We start from the raw sequence: 15,863 nt of genomic DNA, 5'->3' as shown, positions 1-15,863 counted from the left end.
AATTTTGGACCTTTTTTTGCGGGGGGAGGGCTTCAAAATGAAAAAGCAGTTTTCTTTGTCTTTGTGTAACAAAATAACAAGTTTTGAAGAAGAAAATGAAAATGCAATCTGAATGATTTATTACTAATTTTATTTATGAGTCAAAAATGCAGCTCTGACTTTGAAATGAGAAAGCATTTCGGCTAATGCATTTTAATTTTCAAATTTGACATTTCAAATTGAATTTTGGTACCTATTTGCTGGGTCATCTTTTGAAAATTAAATCTTAAATGTCCTTTTCCTTATCATTTGAATTAAGTTACATAATAAGCAGTCTTGAAGAAGAAAATGAAAATGCAATTTGGATGATTTATTACTAATTTTATTTATGAGTCAAAAATGCAGCTCTGACTTTGAAATGAGAAAGCATTTCGGCTAATGCATTTTAATTTTCAAATTTGACATTTCAAATTGAATTTTGGTACCTATTTGCTGGGCCATCTTTTGAATATTAAATCTTAAATGTCCTTTTCTTTATCATATGAATTAAGTTACATAATAAGCAGTCTTGAAGAAGAAAATGAAAATGCAATTTGGAGGATTTATTACTAATTTTATTTATGAGTCAAAAAATGCAGCTACATTATTAAAATGAAAAACCATTTCTGTAAATGCATTTTAATTTGAATTATGGTACAAATTTGCTTCCATAGGAGAGAGAGTTGTGCTGCCTGCCGTGGTGCTGAGGATTCGTGCAGAGTTCCCTGACGCAGAAGGACAGTATGTTTGGTTCAGACCTGTCCTTGATTGAACCTTGAAACATAACTGGCTATAACGTCCAGCTTGTCGGATCTATCATACTGAGCCAAGAGGTCTTCAGGGATTTTGAGTTTCAGCACCTTGTTCACATATGCGGCAGGGTCCTGGAAAACCTTCTCGAAGATCAGGTCCAACAGTGCATCAATGTCATCTGCAGTGTAATAAACAAAAATTAATGAACTTGAACCAAAAAGCCTTGTGCTGCAGTGTTGTAAAGTTTCTCTTCTTATTTCTCATAGTTACTTCTTATTCATACATTCTCCTTATTTATTATTTATTTTGAAATCCATCTAAAAAGAATTAAGATTTTATTTGTTTGTGTTTATTTTCAACCTTTTGTGTTATGCCTGTGTGTCCGTGTTTATTTTAATTTGTGGGGTTTAGATATAAGATTGTAGAACTTACGAAATGTTGGATCTGCTTTCACAGGCTTTGTATTGCATACTCTGTGTTTTGAACTGGGGAAGTTGACTCTGCACAGTAACTCCCCACTTGTAGATGTGGCCTGTTGTTGGACATTTTCATTGTAATGCAGGGCAGCCAGATAGAGTCTTGAGTGGAAAAATAGTACTGATAACTGATTATTCACCTGCATAACATTCCAAGGTATGGGAAGACAACATTCTTGGTGCAAACCGCAGAATGATGCCGTGCAATGCGTCACGCGATGAGGTCTGATAGTGAGGGCTGAGCTTTTCCACATCTTTCAGAATTCTCTTATTAGTCAATGCCTTTTCTAGCCCGCAGAAAGCTGGTGTTCCTGAAAAAAATCACACAAGTTCAAACTGTTTAAACATCTTTCAGATATTAAAAAAAAACACATTTTACACACAATTTTGTTTGTGTATCTACCTGCTGTCAATCATTTACTCTTGTCCTTTGAGGTGCGCTCCGGATACAAGCACTGGGGGAAAGCAGGATCTCGAATGTGTGGACATCTTGGACATGGTTGAGAATGGAGGCCCACTTAGCCACTCTCTGGCCCTGATGTAGAGGAGGCTGCTGTCCAATACACGTGGTTCTTTATGCTGTTAAGCCACTTCTTCAGCTTCTTGCAATCTTTATTATGGGCTATTGTTATGACCCAGCTCGATAAGGGAAAAGGAAGCAACATACAACCAGATGTAATTTGTAATTTAGAGTTATTTATTTGACGGAAGCGGGATCGTCATAAAAACACAACCAATAAGCGAAAGGACAAAGGGCCTGCAGGTGCTGTTAAATCAAAGAAACAAATATAACCAAAAGAGGACTCGTAAAACTGAGCTACTGTTTTTAAACAAAATGAAAATAAAACCCCTCTTTCTACTTCCAGATTACTCCAAACAAAAACACAGTCGAAACAGCACCCCTCTTCCTAGTGGGTCTGACAAAGAAAACTACACGTGTGTGATCAGTACTCTAATGTGTCTAAACCTGGCCCAGTCCACAGACAATTAACAAGTGTCTCGATCACAGAGAATTCAAATGTCCGTAAAAATCTCGAGAGATACAGTGGCGTGCTGCTCAATAGAAATCACAGCTGCGCCGACTGACATGCATCATCAAATTCTGGACCTCACTAATTTTGAAATCCTGGCTACGTCCCTGCAAGTGAAGCAAGAAGGAGAAAATGGTGGATCCTCGTTCAGGTAGCTGGGGTAGTATGGGAGGAGATACCCAGCGTGAGGGCGGGAGTACTCAAATGACCCGGACTGTTACGTAACAGTTTGGGGTAAAATCCAAATGGCTCATTTAGAGACTAATTTCCTGACTCCGGCAGTTTACAAAACATTGAGTTTGTTGTCGAAACTCAAGCTTAAGGGGTGGGAAAGCACTCTGGATGTCTGCACTAAAGCAACGAAAAAGTGAGTTTTGCATAATAGGTTCCCTTTAACGTTTTGATTTTGATTAAACATTTTTATTTAACATTTGAGCATTTAGATTTAACGTTTAGATATAACATGTAACATTAACATTAGAAAATGCACATGTGTTTTTTAAATGTGGTTTGTTGCTAAATGTGATGAAGAGTTGCCGTTTATTTTATCACATGCAACTTTACGATCAGCGCCCCCATACACATGAGCTCCTTTGTTGTGCTGTCTGGGGATAAGTGGACATGCCAAGGACATATATTTACCGTCCATGTGCAAACCTTCACTCTTGATACTAATGAGGTGATGCAGTGATCAAAACTGCAAAATCATTCACTTAACTTTGTTATTAAAGTTGAAAAACAGTAAAATTTCTGTTGGTGTGATATGAATGAAAATCTATTCCTATGTTAATGACAGGAAGATGTATTTTTATTTCATGATGAAAGGAAATAAGAAAACTTTTTGGCTCGTATTAGCAGATTGGCCCTTGAGGGCACCCTGATCAACTCGTTGTACAAGAACTGTATAAAGTTCAGTGGAGGTGTTTGTCTTGTTCAGTTGGGAGGGAAGGGATGGGATCTATGAGACACCAGCAATCTTGTAACATGTGTGTAAAAAGGTGATTTTCATTCATGTCTACATACTATATGCTTATTGTTGTTTTTTGTCTACTTATGTCTACATTTTGTTGCAGGTGACTGAAGAGACATTTATCAAATGGGATAATCATTTATCAAATGACGAATCAGACTCAAACAGGTATTTCTAAGATATCTTTTAAACATTTAAAGCATTTAAGCTCTCATCATAATCAAATAACCAACTATGTGATGTTGTACTTTTTAATGACCACAGTCCATTTTAACTTTGTTCATTTTAATCAGAGTTTTGGAGTATACTGTTGTGGTGTTGCAGTCTGCTCTGCAGGATCAGTAACGAGACATTTAGTTCCACTGTTGGAAACGCAATTGTAGACAAAGTGTGACGATATCATGAAACAACAATATTACTGAGTCCATTTTGTTGTTAATCTGTTAACTGTGTGGCACCCACATTACACAAGAAAGAAATGGAGAACTCAACTGAGGTTTTGTCTTTTGTGCTGAGAGCATATGGTTATATTGGACAGTTAAAATATCTGTATTTCAGCATAATGCTGTTATGGTACCTCTCAATATATGTCACCAATGCAGCTCTTATCACGGTCATATTTTTGGACAAGAAGTTACATGAGCCGATGTATATATTACTATGTAATTTGCTTGCAAATGCAATTTGTGTCAGCACAGCAATGTATCCTCTTGTGATGTCACAGATGTTTTCAGATACCCATGAAGTGACCCTGCCGTGGTGTCTCCTGCAGATGTTTTGTCTTTCCACATGTGCTGCTATTGAGTTTTGTAGTTTAGCAGCCATGGCCTATGACAGATATGTCGCTATCTGTTGTCCTTTACACTACAATGTCATGATGAACACAACACGAGTAGGTACGATCACTGTTGTTATATGGATGTATTCATTTGTTAATAGTATGTTCTCATTTTCTTTCGTCGTTCGTTTGAAATTTTGTGGAAATGTCATTGACAAATTGTTTTGTGACCACCACTTGATAGTTAAACTTGCATGTTCAGTTTCAGTATTCCACAAAATATCTGACCTGTTTTTTTCCTTTTCAACTATTGTTACGCCATTTAGTCTCATTTTAGTCTCATACATGAAGATTTTGGTAATTTGTCTGAATACCTCCAAAGAAAGCCAGCAAAAAGCTGTCACCACCTGCACACCTCAGATTGTCTCACTTTCAGGCTTGTTTATTGGCTTCATTTTTTACGCTACTGATTTAACTTCGAATGAGGCTCTTTTGTCAGATAGAGAACGAAGTTTCTTAACACTGTGTCTCCTCATTTACCAACCCATGATCACCCCCATTATGTATGGATTTAATCTACCAAAGATAAAACAATCATTGAAAAGATTTCTGTTTGATAGAAAATAAATATTCTTCTTCATGTTGCAAGATTCTGTTTAGATTGTGATCTCTGCTCTGTAGGAAAAAAAGACATAATACAGTCGCAGTCAAAAGTTTACATACAGTTATAGACAAAATGTATATCAATGCAGACTTCAGTTCCAATTATTTCTACAGCTCTCATTTTTTCTGTGATGTAATGAGAGGAACACGTCTTTCACAACAGAAAGTCATATTTAGGGTCCGGGCAGCTAATAAGGCATAATAAGCGTTTAAATTTAGAAAATGTAAAAATACCTAAAAAATCAACAGTATATGCTACAGTTTTGAAACTTTCACCAAACTTTAGCCCCAATACTGCTGAAACTTTAGTCCACTTAAACTCATTACAAATTATGAAGTCCATCACTCAGTTTTTTTCAAAACCTGTAAAACTTATAAAACCTATCTCCTCCCACAATTTTTGCTCAATTGTCACCAAACTTGCTAGAGAGCATCTTCAGACCGTCCTCCACAAAACTTGTTTCTCGGATTTTTGATTTATCAAAAATTAAGCCTACAGTGCATCAAAATGTTTGACTGTAAACAGTACTGTAAACATATACTATCAAATTCTTCCTAACTACATTTTCAATCTTCCTGAAAAAAATTGAGAATATTTTGGAGTCATGGTTGATGAAGTTTGGCAAATATCACAATTTTATCTCAAAAACTGAATTTTTGAGAACATTTTGAATTCTGCTCTCATGGGAACAACTGGAGTCAATGTAAGAGTGGTATCAGATTTTCTCTCATGAAACAAAACACTTGGAGTTAAAAACAAATCACCAACATTTCCATGCTGTCAAGATGCAATTTATGTATTATCAGATTTTTGTTCAGGTAACAGAATTTCTGACATTTTGACCATTTTTGAAATCTGCCTTGACAACAGCTGCCCGGACAGTGACTCCCTGAGTCGACAAATGAAGCTACACAGCCGGTCTCACTTCCAGCCAATTATCTCTGTGAGTAAGGAGCTGGTTCTTGGTGTCAGAGGTTGTGGGTTTGAGACCCAGCAAGGATGATGATGATGACAGATCAAAATGTCAGATGTTCTCAACGTGAAACACAAGGCAATTGTCCTGATGGTGGCATCACAGCAAGCCTCTAAATTAAATAAAAACAAATAGCTTGGACCGGACTATGGGTGAAAGCTAACCAGATTTTGCATAAAGGTCCAGTCTCATGCCAGATTACCTCAGCTATAAACCCAAGCCAATAGTCCTGATGGTGGCGCTACAGCAAGCATCTAAAGTTCAAAACATTGAAAATTCATAACAAATCAACCCGCTAGAACTTGACACTTTCATCAAACTGTAGCCCAATACAAAAGAAACATTTGTACATTTAAACCTATTAAAAATTATGAATCCATCACTGTTTTTTTTAAATTGTAAAACTTATAAAAACCTATCTCCTCCCACAATTTTTGCCTACAGTGCATGAAAATGTTTGACTGTGAACACTACTGTAAACATATACCTGCAAATTGATAAATAAATCTTCAATGTTCATGAAAAAATTTAAATTTTTTTAGAGTCATGGTAGATGATGTTTGACAAATATCAGAATTTTACCTAAAAAACTGAATTTTTGAGAACATTTTGAATTCTGCTCTTGTGAATAATTTCAGTCAATGCAAGCAGCATTTTTAAACATCAGTTATTCACTTATGGAGCAAATCAATCATTTTTAAAAACAAATTACCAACATCTCCATGCTGCAATATGTGTATTTTCAGATTTTTGTCTTTACAGTGGTTTCAAATCTGCCTGCACAACAGTGAATGGCTTACTCAATTTGTGAAGCCACTGTTGTATTGCCACTTGCCAATTAGCTCAGAGCGATAGATGACAGTCTTTGATTCCAGAAGTTGTGAGTTCACGCCTCAAGTTGTCCAAAATGAACATTGTTGTCAACTGTCTTGTCTTCCTATTGTCCTGTTTGTTGCTCAGAATTGCCTAATTTTGCCAATAAATAGTCCGGACCCGACCCATCGCTGTGCAGCAGCTATAATTTAACATTATATCTTGAGCTATTGAAAAAAACTGCAAACAATGGATGGAAACTAATGACAAAAGTGCTTATTTTATATTACAAATGTGAATAAAAAGCAAAAAAGCAGCAAATAAAATATAAAGAGGTGTGTCAACCAGTAAAGGAAGACATTTCGTCATGGGTCACATCACCTGGAAGCTATTGAAAAAAAACGCAGATCATACATTGAACCTAATAACATAAACATTGATTTTTCTTCTAAAATGTTGATAAAGATTTGAAAAGCAATAAAAACAAAAATAAACGTGTGTACATTTTGTCCAGGAAAGAGAGGCTGTGAAATTATTGCTGGTGAGTAAAGGGGGGTACACACGTAAGGGATAATGGCCGACGAGGTGTTCATTAACAGAAATGAATCGGACGACACGGAGGCGTGAACCGTCCGACGCGAAGCGGAGGACGGTTGCTTCCGCGAAGTCCGATTCATTTCTGTTAATGGACACCTCGAAGGGCATTATCCCGCTTATACCATGGTCACTTGCCAAAGAAAAGAAATTCGGACCATTAATTTACATTTTCATGCGTTTTACAATCAAAATATAAAGTTTTTCACAAGCCATAACTTAGTTTCCCTGGTAACGCCTGAGGGTTTGACTAATACCTGGAACAATCATTACTCTCCCGTAAGATTCTTATGCAACGGAAACGTTGTTCACTCCTCCAGTAAATAGGACGGACCATAGATACGACTTGGCAACGGGAGATATTCTAGTCCGCTCAGCGATGAGCCAGAAAGCCAACGCTATGCTAGCAAGATTCAAAGTCAATAACATTGCATACGGTTGACAAACAGTAAATATAATTTGACAGTATGCTAGCTAACATGAATAGCTAGCTAACCAGTCATGTCATTGTCCCCAAATCAATAGCAAGATTTCCACGAACAAATGACCGGCCGTGTGTAACGTTACTGTGGCCGCGGCCTGAAGCAGAGAGCTGAACAGCGAACGGGATGTGAGATTATTTGCATATCAGCAAATTTAGAGGGGAAGTGAACTTTCTGCAGCTTGTGTGTTACAGTCGCCACCCTGTGGTGTTCAGAGGATAAGACACTGAAAGACTGAAAGACTGCACTCAGTGCTGGAAATAAAATATTCAGATTTGATAAGCCAGCTAGCGCATTGATTTACAGCGGTGAACAGTCAATTTGACTGGAACTACTTAGTAGGTGTCCGTATATCACTTTTTTAACCTACACCCTCCAGCCAATCAGAATCAAGTATTCACCCAGACCATGGTATAATACAGGATAATCGGGCCGATTTTTGTCCCGATTTCCCGCTTACGATCAAAGCCAGCAAAGGCCCGATTATCTGATGTGTGCAAAGGACATCGTGTCTGATTGTCCTGTGGTGTGGGGTGTGTTAAGAGTGATTTTGTCCGGTCAGATCCGCTCGGAAGGCGTCGGAAGGTCAGATCGTAAATAATGAACATGTTTAATATTTGCTATAACAAAAGACAGATCTTGTGCGATCTGTCTTTTGTTATCATCAAGTGTGTGGTCTCCTAATCTGTGAAGATTTGAAAAATCCTGTAGTGTGTACCCGCCATAAGAGGGAATTGTAGATCTAGAGTTAGGGATTCTGTGAGGAAGATTAGCTGTAATATTTAATCTTGTCTAGATACACTGAAAAAAAATATAAACACAACACTTTTGTTTATGCTCCCATTTTTCATGAGCTGAACTCAAAGATCTAAAACATTTTCTATATACACAAAAGAACCATTTCTCTCAAATATTGTTAACAAATCTGTCTAAATCTGTGTTTGTAAGCTCTTCTTCTTTGCCAAAATAATCCATCCCACCTCACAGGTGTGGCATATCAAGATGCTGATTACAGACGGCATGATTATTGCACAGGTGTGCCTTAGGCTGGCCACAATAAAAGGCCAGTCTGAAATGTTCAGTTTTATCAAGCAACACAATGCCATAGATGTCGCAAGTTTTGAGGGAGCGTGCAATTGGCATGCTGACTGCAGGAATGTCCACCAGAGCTGTTGCCTGTGAATTGAATGTTCATTTCTCTACCATAAGCCATCTCCAGAGGCATTTCAGACAATTTGGCAGTACATCCAACCGGCCTCACAACCACAGACCACGTGTAACCACACCAGCCCAGGACCTCCACATCCAGCATGTTCACCTCCAAGATCGTCTGAGACCAGCCACCCGGACAGCTGCTGCAACAATCAATTTGCATAACCAAAGAATTTCTGCACAAACTGTCAGAAACGTCTCAGGGAAGCTCATCTGCATGCTTGACATCCTTATTGGGGTCTCGACCTGACTGCAGTTCATCATCGTAACTGACTTGAGTGGGAAAATGCTCTCATTCAATGGTGTTTGGAACGATGAAGAAGTGTTTTCTTCACAGATGAATCCCGGTTTTCATTGTTCAGGGCAGATGGCAGACATCGTGTGTGGCGTCGTGTGGGTGAGCGGTTTGCTGATGTCAGCGTTGTGGATCGAGTGGCCCATGATGGCGGTGGGGTTATGGTATGAGCAGGTGTACTTTATGGACAGCAAACACAGGTGCATTTTATTGATGGCATTTTGAATGCACAGAGATACGGTGACGAGGTCCTGAGGCCTATTGTTGTGCCATTCATCCACAACCATCACGTCATGTTTCAGCATGATAATGCATGGCCCCATGTTGCAAGGTTCTGTACACAATTCCTGGAAGCTGAAAACATCCCAGTTCTTGCATGGCCAGCATACTCACCAAACATGTCACCCACTGAGCATTTGATATGCCACACCTGTGAGGTAGGATGGATTATCTCGGCAAAGAAGAAGTGCTCACTCACACAGGTTTAGACAGATTTGTGAACAGTCCATCCATCCATCCATTGTCAACCGCTTATCCAAAATCGGGTCGCGGGGGCAGCAGCTTCAGTAGCGAGCCCCAGACATCCCTTTCCCCGGCCACATCGGCTAACTCTGACCGGGGAATCCCCAGGCGTTCCCAGGCCAGAGAAGAGATATAATCCCTCCACCTGGTCCTGGGTCTACCCCTAGGTCTCCTCCCAGTTGGACGTGCCAGGAACACCTCCCTAGGAAGGCGCCCTGGTGGCATCCTCATCAGATGAACAGTATTTGAGAGAAATGGATCTTTGAGTTCAGCTCATGAAAAATGGGAGCAAAAATAAAAGTGTTGCGTTTCTATTTTTGTTCAGTGTACTTTTTGGGTAAATTGGTGTGAAACTGTTGAAACTCAGTGTTAACAGGCAGTTTCGCCCAAGTCAGCTGTGACCAATAGGCCAATAGGCCACCGAAGATTGCAGGGCAGAGCCAAGTCTGCATGAGGTAAATCTAGCACATAAGGGCTAGTAACTACAGCCAGCCGAACAAGGACTGGTGAAGAAAGACTTAGGAAGTCTCTCTGAGGGAGTCTGTCGAAGTAACTCGCTGCCCATTGCCGATTGTAGCCATGAACTTTACCCAATCCCAGTCAGGACATCAAACCGGAGAAGATTTCACCAGAGGCACATTGCTCAGCTGCTGATCTGCTAGCCGACATTCTCCACCAGTACTGAACTTGAAGTACTGGGGGGGCTATGGAACTGCCAGTCTGCAGTTAAGAAGGCAGACACCATTTCTGCCTATGCCTCCCTGCAGACTCTCCACTTCCTGGCCCTTACCAAAACCTGGATCACCCCAGAGAACACTGCCACTCCAGCTGCCCTCTCATCTGCCCACTCCTTTTCACACTCCCAGAGACACACAGGGTGAGGAGGAGGAACTGGCCTCCTCCTCTCCCCAATGTGGTCCTGCTAGGTCCTTCCCCTGGACCACCTTTCCAGATCTGCTATTGAATTCCAGGCTTTCTCTGTCGCACTTCCTTTCACATTCAACATTGTGGTGATCTATCGCCCTCCTGGTCCTCTCAATGACTTCTTTGGTGAGATGGACACACTCCTGAGCTGCTCCCCTGACGATGGCACTCCACTCGTTGTCCTGGGTGACTCTCGACAGGCACGATCCTTTACCCTCCCTCCCTGGCTGTCTGAATCTCTCCAAACCAATAGTTCGGTGCTACGAGCAGCAGAGAAAAAATTGGAGAAAATAACATCATCCTGATGACCTTGCCCGCTACTGCCACCTCCTCTCTGACTTCAACTCAACGGTATCCTCAGCCAAATCTGCCTTCTACCTGTCAAAGATCAACTCCTCTGCCTCCAACCCCAGGAAACGATTCTCCTTATTCTTTTCTCTCCTTACCCCTCCTACCCCTCCCCCTACTTCCTCCCTCACTCCTGATGACTTTGCAACTTACTTTACCACAAAAGTAAAAGACATCAGTTCCTCATTTACTCCTATGCCCATTCAGAAAAAACCTTCCCCAACCATCACCTCCCCTTTTCCAAATAAAAAATTCAAGTCAGTTTCATTATTGTAGTGCTGACTCATATATCATCAATTATCTCAGGGCATTTTTCATATAGTGCAGGTATACACCATTCTCTTTATTATATTAATTCTAATAATATTCACTCAATGAGCAATCCTACCTGCCCACTCTGGACCTGTGGTGGGCTCATGGCTGGTGCTTTGTGCTGCATCTTGCATCACAGGGCTACAAGACAAAGTTTCCCAGTTATATGGCATCGCATCATACTATTATTTAAATGATGTAATGTTAGGTTAGGCAGGCTATATGTCACAACGCCACACAATTCATTGACTTGATAGGCTGATTAATTACTTGAACAGTGCAGGTAAAGTTGCATTTTGTTCAACATCTTGCTTTACCCGTTTTATCATCTTCATTGGTTGTTTTAGACTGTTTTACACATAATACCTACTCACTGCCATGACTGATCATCGGCCCAAAATAAATAAATAAATGAATGAAAATAATAATTGAGCACTGGCCCTTGCAGCCCAAAAGGCAGACTGTCCCGGTCCTCCCGATTAGCCACTCAGGTTCTGGACGGCCCTCCTCACGGTGACTGAATTGCTTGGTGCCGTCAGAGCCTCGTCCAACACGTCAGTCCTCATCTCCTCGATGTATCCTTTGCGTTTGACATAGTCAACCACCAAATCCTCCTCTCCACTTTGGCTGAACTTGGCATTGCTGACTCTGCCCTAAACTGGTTCACATCATACCTAACAAATCGCATCTTTCAGGTCCCATGGAACGGCTCCTTTTCCAAATCCTGCCTTCTGGACACTGGTGTCCCTCATGGCTCAGTATTAGAACTACTTCTTGTTTCACTATACACTAGATCACTAGGCTCTGCAATCGCATCACATGGATTCTTATACCACTGTTATGCAGACAACACTCAACTGTTCCTGTCTCTTCCCCCATCCTCCTCCAACACCCACGTTGAAACGCGCATCTTGGAATGTTGGGCAGTCCAACATAATGGGCTATATAGGGAGCTTATTGGCAGAAAGAAAAAAACACTTTTGGACACTACTCTGGCACCATTTTTCTCTCAGCATAATGCAATGATCAGTGTTGGGGCTTGTTACTCAAAAAACAAATATATTACACATTACACATTACTCTCAAAAATAGTAATGCCTTACATTACATGATTACTCCCTGAAGAAAGTAATTAGTTACATTACTAGTTACATTACTCGTTACATTCATGTTGCTCCACGGTTCCTTAGCAACAAGCTTTGTGTGTGTGTGCTGTCTCTGTAGGTGCTTCGTTATGTTTGAGGTAGTGTTAGCAGCGGTGGAGAGAAGTTTCCAACACGGGCAAAGTGTGCACCTTACAGTCAAGTTATTTTCCTTACGTTCAACAAATTCAAAGCAATGTTTCTGTAATGGTAATTACTGTACACTTTATTTTGTGTCATTTTTACATGTTATTATATTTTATATATGTTTATTATGTATATTATTTGTATTACTTAAGTTAATGATAAATGCATTATTATTTTGTGACTGTTACATTATATATTTCATTGCCATTTGCATCACTTTAATTTGTGTGTTTTTATGTACAGTGTTTGGGTTGATTCATGCTTTTGTTTTGGTGGGTACAGGTATGTGTGTGACGTAGTGGTCCGCCATGCGGATCGAAGTAGAAGATTGTTGTGTCGTGAACCCCGACATGTGAGGTCAAAGATATTGTACTGTTCTGCCGTTTTGGTGATCATTAAAAGAAGACTGAAAATGAGAAGTGTAGCCTGCTATTTATCCATAACCACAAGAGACTGGAATACGCTACCAGGCAAGAAAATAGGGTTACAGAGTGGTGGCAGCGGTGGTTTATTTTCCTCAGTGTTCCCCCCCCCTCGTCTTTGTCTTAATTAGCCAAGCCTATCAACTAGCTTGCTGCTGGCAGGACTCACTGGAAAGCGACTGCAGTCTACAGGTGCTCTCTGTGAGTTTGTTTCTGTTTTACATGGACAGTTGAACATTTTTACGGACAGTTGCTGGAAGGGCAAGCAGACCAAAGTTTTTTTCGCCACAGTTTCAGTTGGACAGTACTCTACATCATGTCGCTGCAGTCATTAGCTGATCACGTGGAGGACAACGGGTCTCTACTGATAATGGTGGCGCAGGCAGCGCGACCCAGCGGGATACAACCGGTGTTGGGCACGATACTTTTAAAAAGTAATTAGTTATAGTTACTAGTTACTTCTCCCAAAAAGTAACTGAGTCAGTAACAGAATTACTCCACTATAAAAGTAATTAGTTACCAGGAAAAGTAACTATTGCGTTTCTTTTATTTCTTCCCCCTTTTTGAGCTCGGCAGTCATTTTAGCGTACTTTTGGCCAGTGTTAGTTTTGTAGAAGCGTGTGCCACTGAGAGATGCTTCATTAGATCAGAGTTGCTTACAACGGACGTGGACAAAGGAGATTAAAGTAGTGTCTGTACTTCCACTTTGAAAACGTTAACTTTCCCTTTAGACTCGCTATTGCTGCAGTTCACCTCTCCTAGTTTGTGTGTGTGAGGCTGCTGTGTGCGTGTGTGGCTTGTGTGTAAACCGAACATTGCTACTGATTGGCTTAAGAACTCTCACTCAACGTTAGAGAGCCAATCATCATCACTTATGCGGTTGTCTCGCCCCTCCCTCCTTTCTCACCGGAGGGAAAAAACAGCTCTGCAGCTCCGGTGGCTGAGAGCCGAGTCGGATGACAACAGCTTCAATGAGCAGCTTCAGTTTGTAACGTGTCATATTTAATAGTCGGTAACGGTAACGGCGTTGTAACGATGGAAATAGTAATTAGTTAGATTACCCGTTGCTGAAAAAAAAGTAACGCCGTTAGTAACGCCGTTTATTCTAACGCCGTTATTCCCAACGCTGGATACAACAAAGGCAGTGCTTCACTACAGAGTGGAATTACTGCCTTACTTTCATGAAGATAGTAAGGACAAGGAAAGTTTTTCACTGTGGAAAACCAGACGAGAGCTTGCAGTTAAAGCCAGATGGACAGATGGACAGCAGCTAGATATTGCCACTATACTGCCCACCCGCCTTAATGGAGATGCTCTGGCTTACTGGCTTTTATTAGCACCATAAATACAGCAGGACTATGATGAATGTGCAGCTAAACTAAAGGATGTTTATGGGAGGAAATAATTTTTGCTTCACTTCCAGACTTTTGTAAATGCCAGGCAACACTTTCCTAAGGAACCTTTAGAGGTTTATGCTGCAGAAATTACAAGGCTGGTTCTGAAAGCATTCCCTAACTATGGCACACCAGCTATTGCAATGGAACGCTTCAGGAGATTTGTTGCTGGTTTAGACCCCATTCTTCAGGCTAAATGTTATGAGCATGGCGCTGCTACGCTGGAGGATGCCTTAGAGGTTGCATGCAAATGGGAACGTGCACAGAAGGCTCTGAAACTTATTCCCCCTTCTGCTTCTCCATATGCAACCACCAAGTATGCTGCTCCTTCGGCCCCACAAAGTGAGCCACTCCTAGCTATGGTTTCTACTAAAAGCGGAAAACCTCCCTCAGATTCATCCACTGCACTTATGGATGCTGTCAGGCAGCTCTCAAAGGATGTGCATGAACTCAGGCTTGGAGTCACTCAGCTTGGACAAGACTATGGCCGCTATGCTAGTCACCGTGCTCCCCATGCTGAATACTCCAAACACAAGTACGATCCTCCTGATAAACCAAAGGGTAAGCGCGGCAGAGAAAGATATCGCCGCTCTCCATCTGTGTCTCCTGACCGAGGTGTCTACTACTCTGCAGCCCAGTTAAACGAATGGTAGCAGATCCTGAGGGCCAACTGTCTGCTTCTACTGCTGATGAGGCCCCACAACATTTGCTAACACCTTCACACAAAAGCCCACATGCTATGTAATGGCTGTCATTGAGAACATTGCTAGTAAAGTTTACCTAGACTCAGGTTCAGACATTTCACTGATTAGTGAGGACTTTAGAATGTCTACCCCATCCCTGAGAACGAAAGCTATGCAATGTCCTAAGCTTTTCCCCAGGGCATGACTGGTGACTATTTGGACATTTTAGGCACATTCCCTATTACCATCAGACTAGGTAATGAGGATTTCACCCACACTGTTCAAGTAGTCAGAAACATTACACAACCAGTGATCTTAGGTTGGGACTTCCTACTTGCCAGTGGCGGCTAGTGAAAACCAGTCCACGGTGTCATGTTATTTTATACAAGTCAACTACTTATCCCTACTTTCTTATATTCAATGAAAATTAAGCAATAAAACAATGACTTACAAGACTTCTGTCACGCAGGGTTAAAGGGAAAAACTCTGGATAAAGGAGGTGGACCAAAATGCAATTAAACGGGAGGCAAGATCAGGGGAAAAACAAAAAGCGAGCTTTACTTTAAAGCTGAGCACAAAAACCAAAAGCAGACAAAACGGGGACGAGAGGCAAAGTAGCAACCAAGAACAACAAGGTAACGTACAAACAAAAGGACAAAGTACAATCAAAGGCAAAGTTCAAATCAAAAACTGCAAAATGCAAAACTCAAGTCAAAAAACACATACCGTGGGGAACAAGAAACAGACAGGAGCAGGCGCATGAACGGGAGCGGGGGGGACAGAGGCTGACAAATACAATGACTGGACAAGTAGTGAAGGGAACACAGAGACTAAATACACAGACACTGATGACAAGACGAGGAACAGGTGAGGTGGACCTACAGGTGAGATAACAAGGGGAATGCATGAT

General features: G+C 40.9%; 1 protein-coding gene across 1 annotated transcript; it reads left to right on the top strand.

The window, feature by feature from the left end:
- Positions 1-3,726: 3,726 nt before the first annotated feature.
- Positions 3,727-4,653, top strand: LOC115587534 (olfactory receptor 11A1-like). Its single transcript, XM_030427412.1, has one exon. It carries the CDS (start codon positions 3,727-3,729, stop codon positions 4,651-4,653), a length of 927 nt encoding a protein of 308 aa, XP_030283272.1.
- The last annotated feature ends 11,210 nt before the right edge of the window (positions 4,654-15,863 follow it).

Source organism: Sparus aurata, chromosome 9, assembly GCF_900880675.1.
Source record: "Sparus aurata chromosome 9, fSpaAur1.1, whole genome shotgun sequence".
In the NCBI taxonomy this organism is placed as follows: domain Eukaryota; kingdom Metazoa; phylum Chordata; class Actinopteri; order Spariformes; family Sparidae; genus Sparus; species Sparus aurata.
The sequence above is the reverse complement of the archived record's forward strand: the minus strand, read 5'-3'. Positions and strand labels throughout refer to the sequence as shown.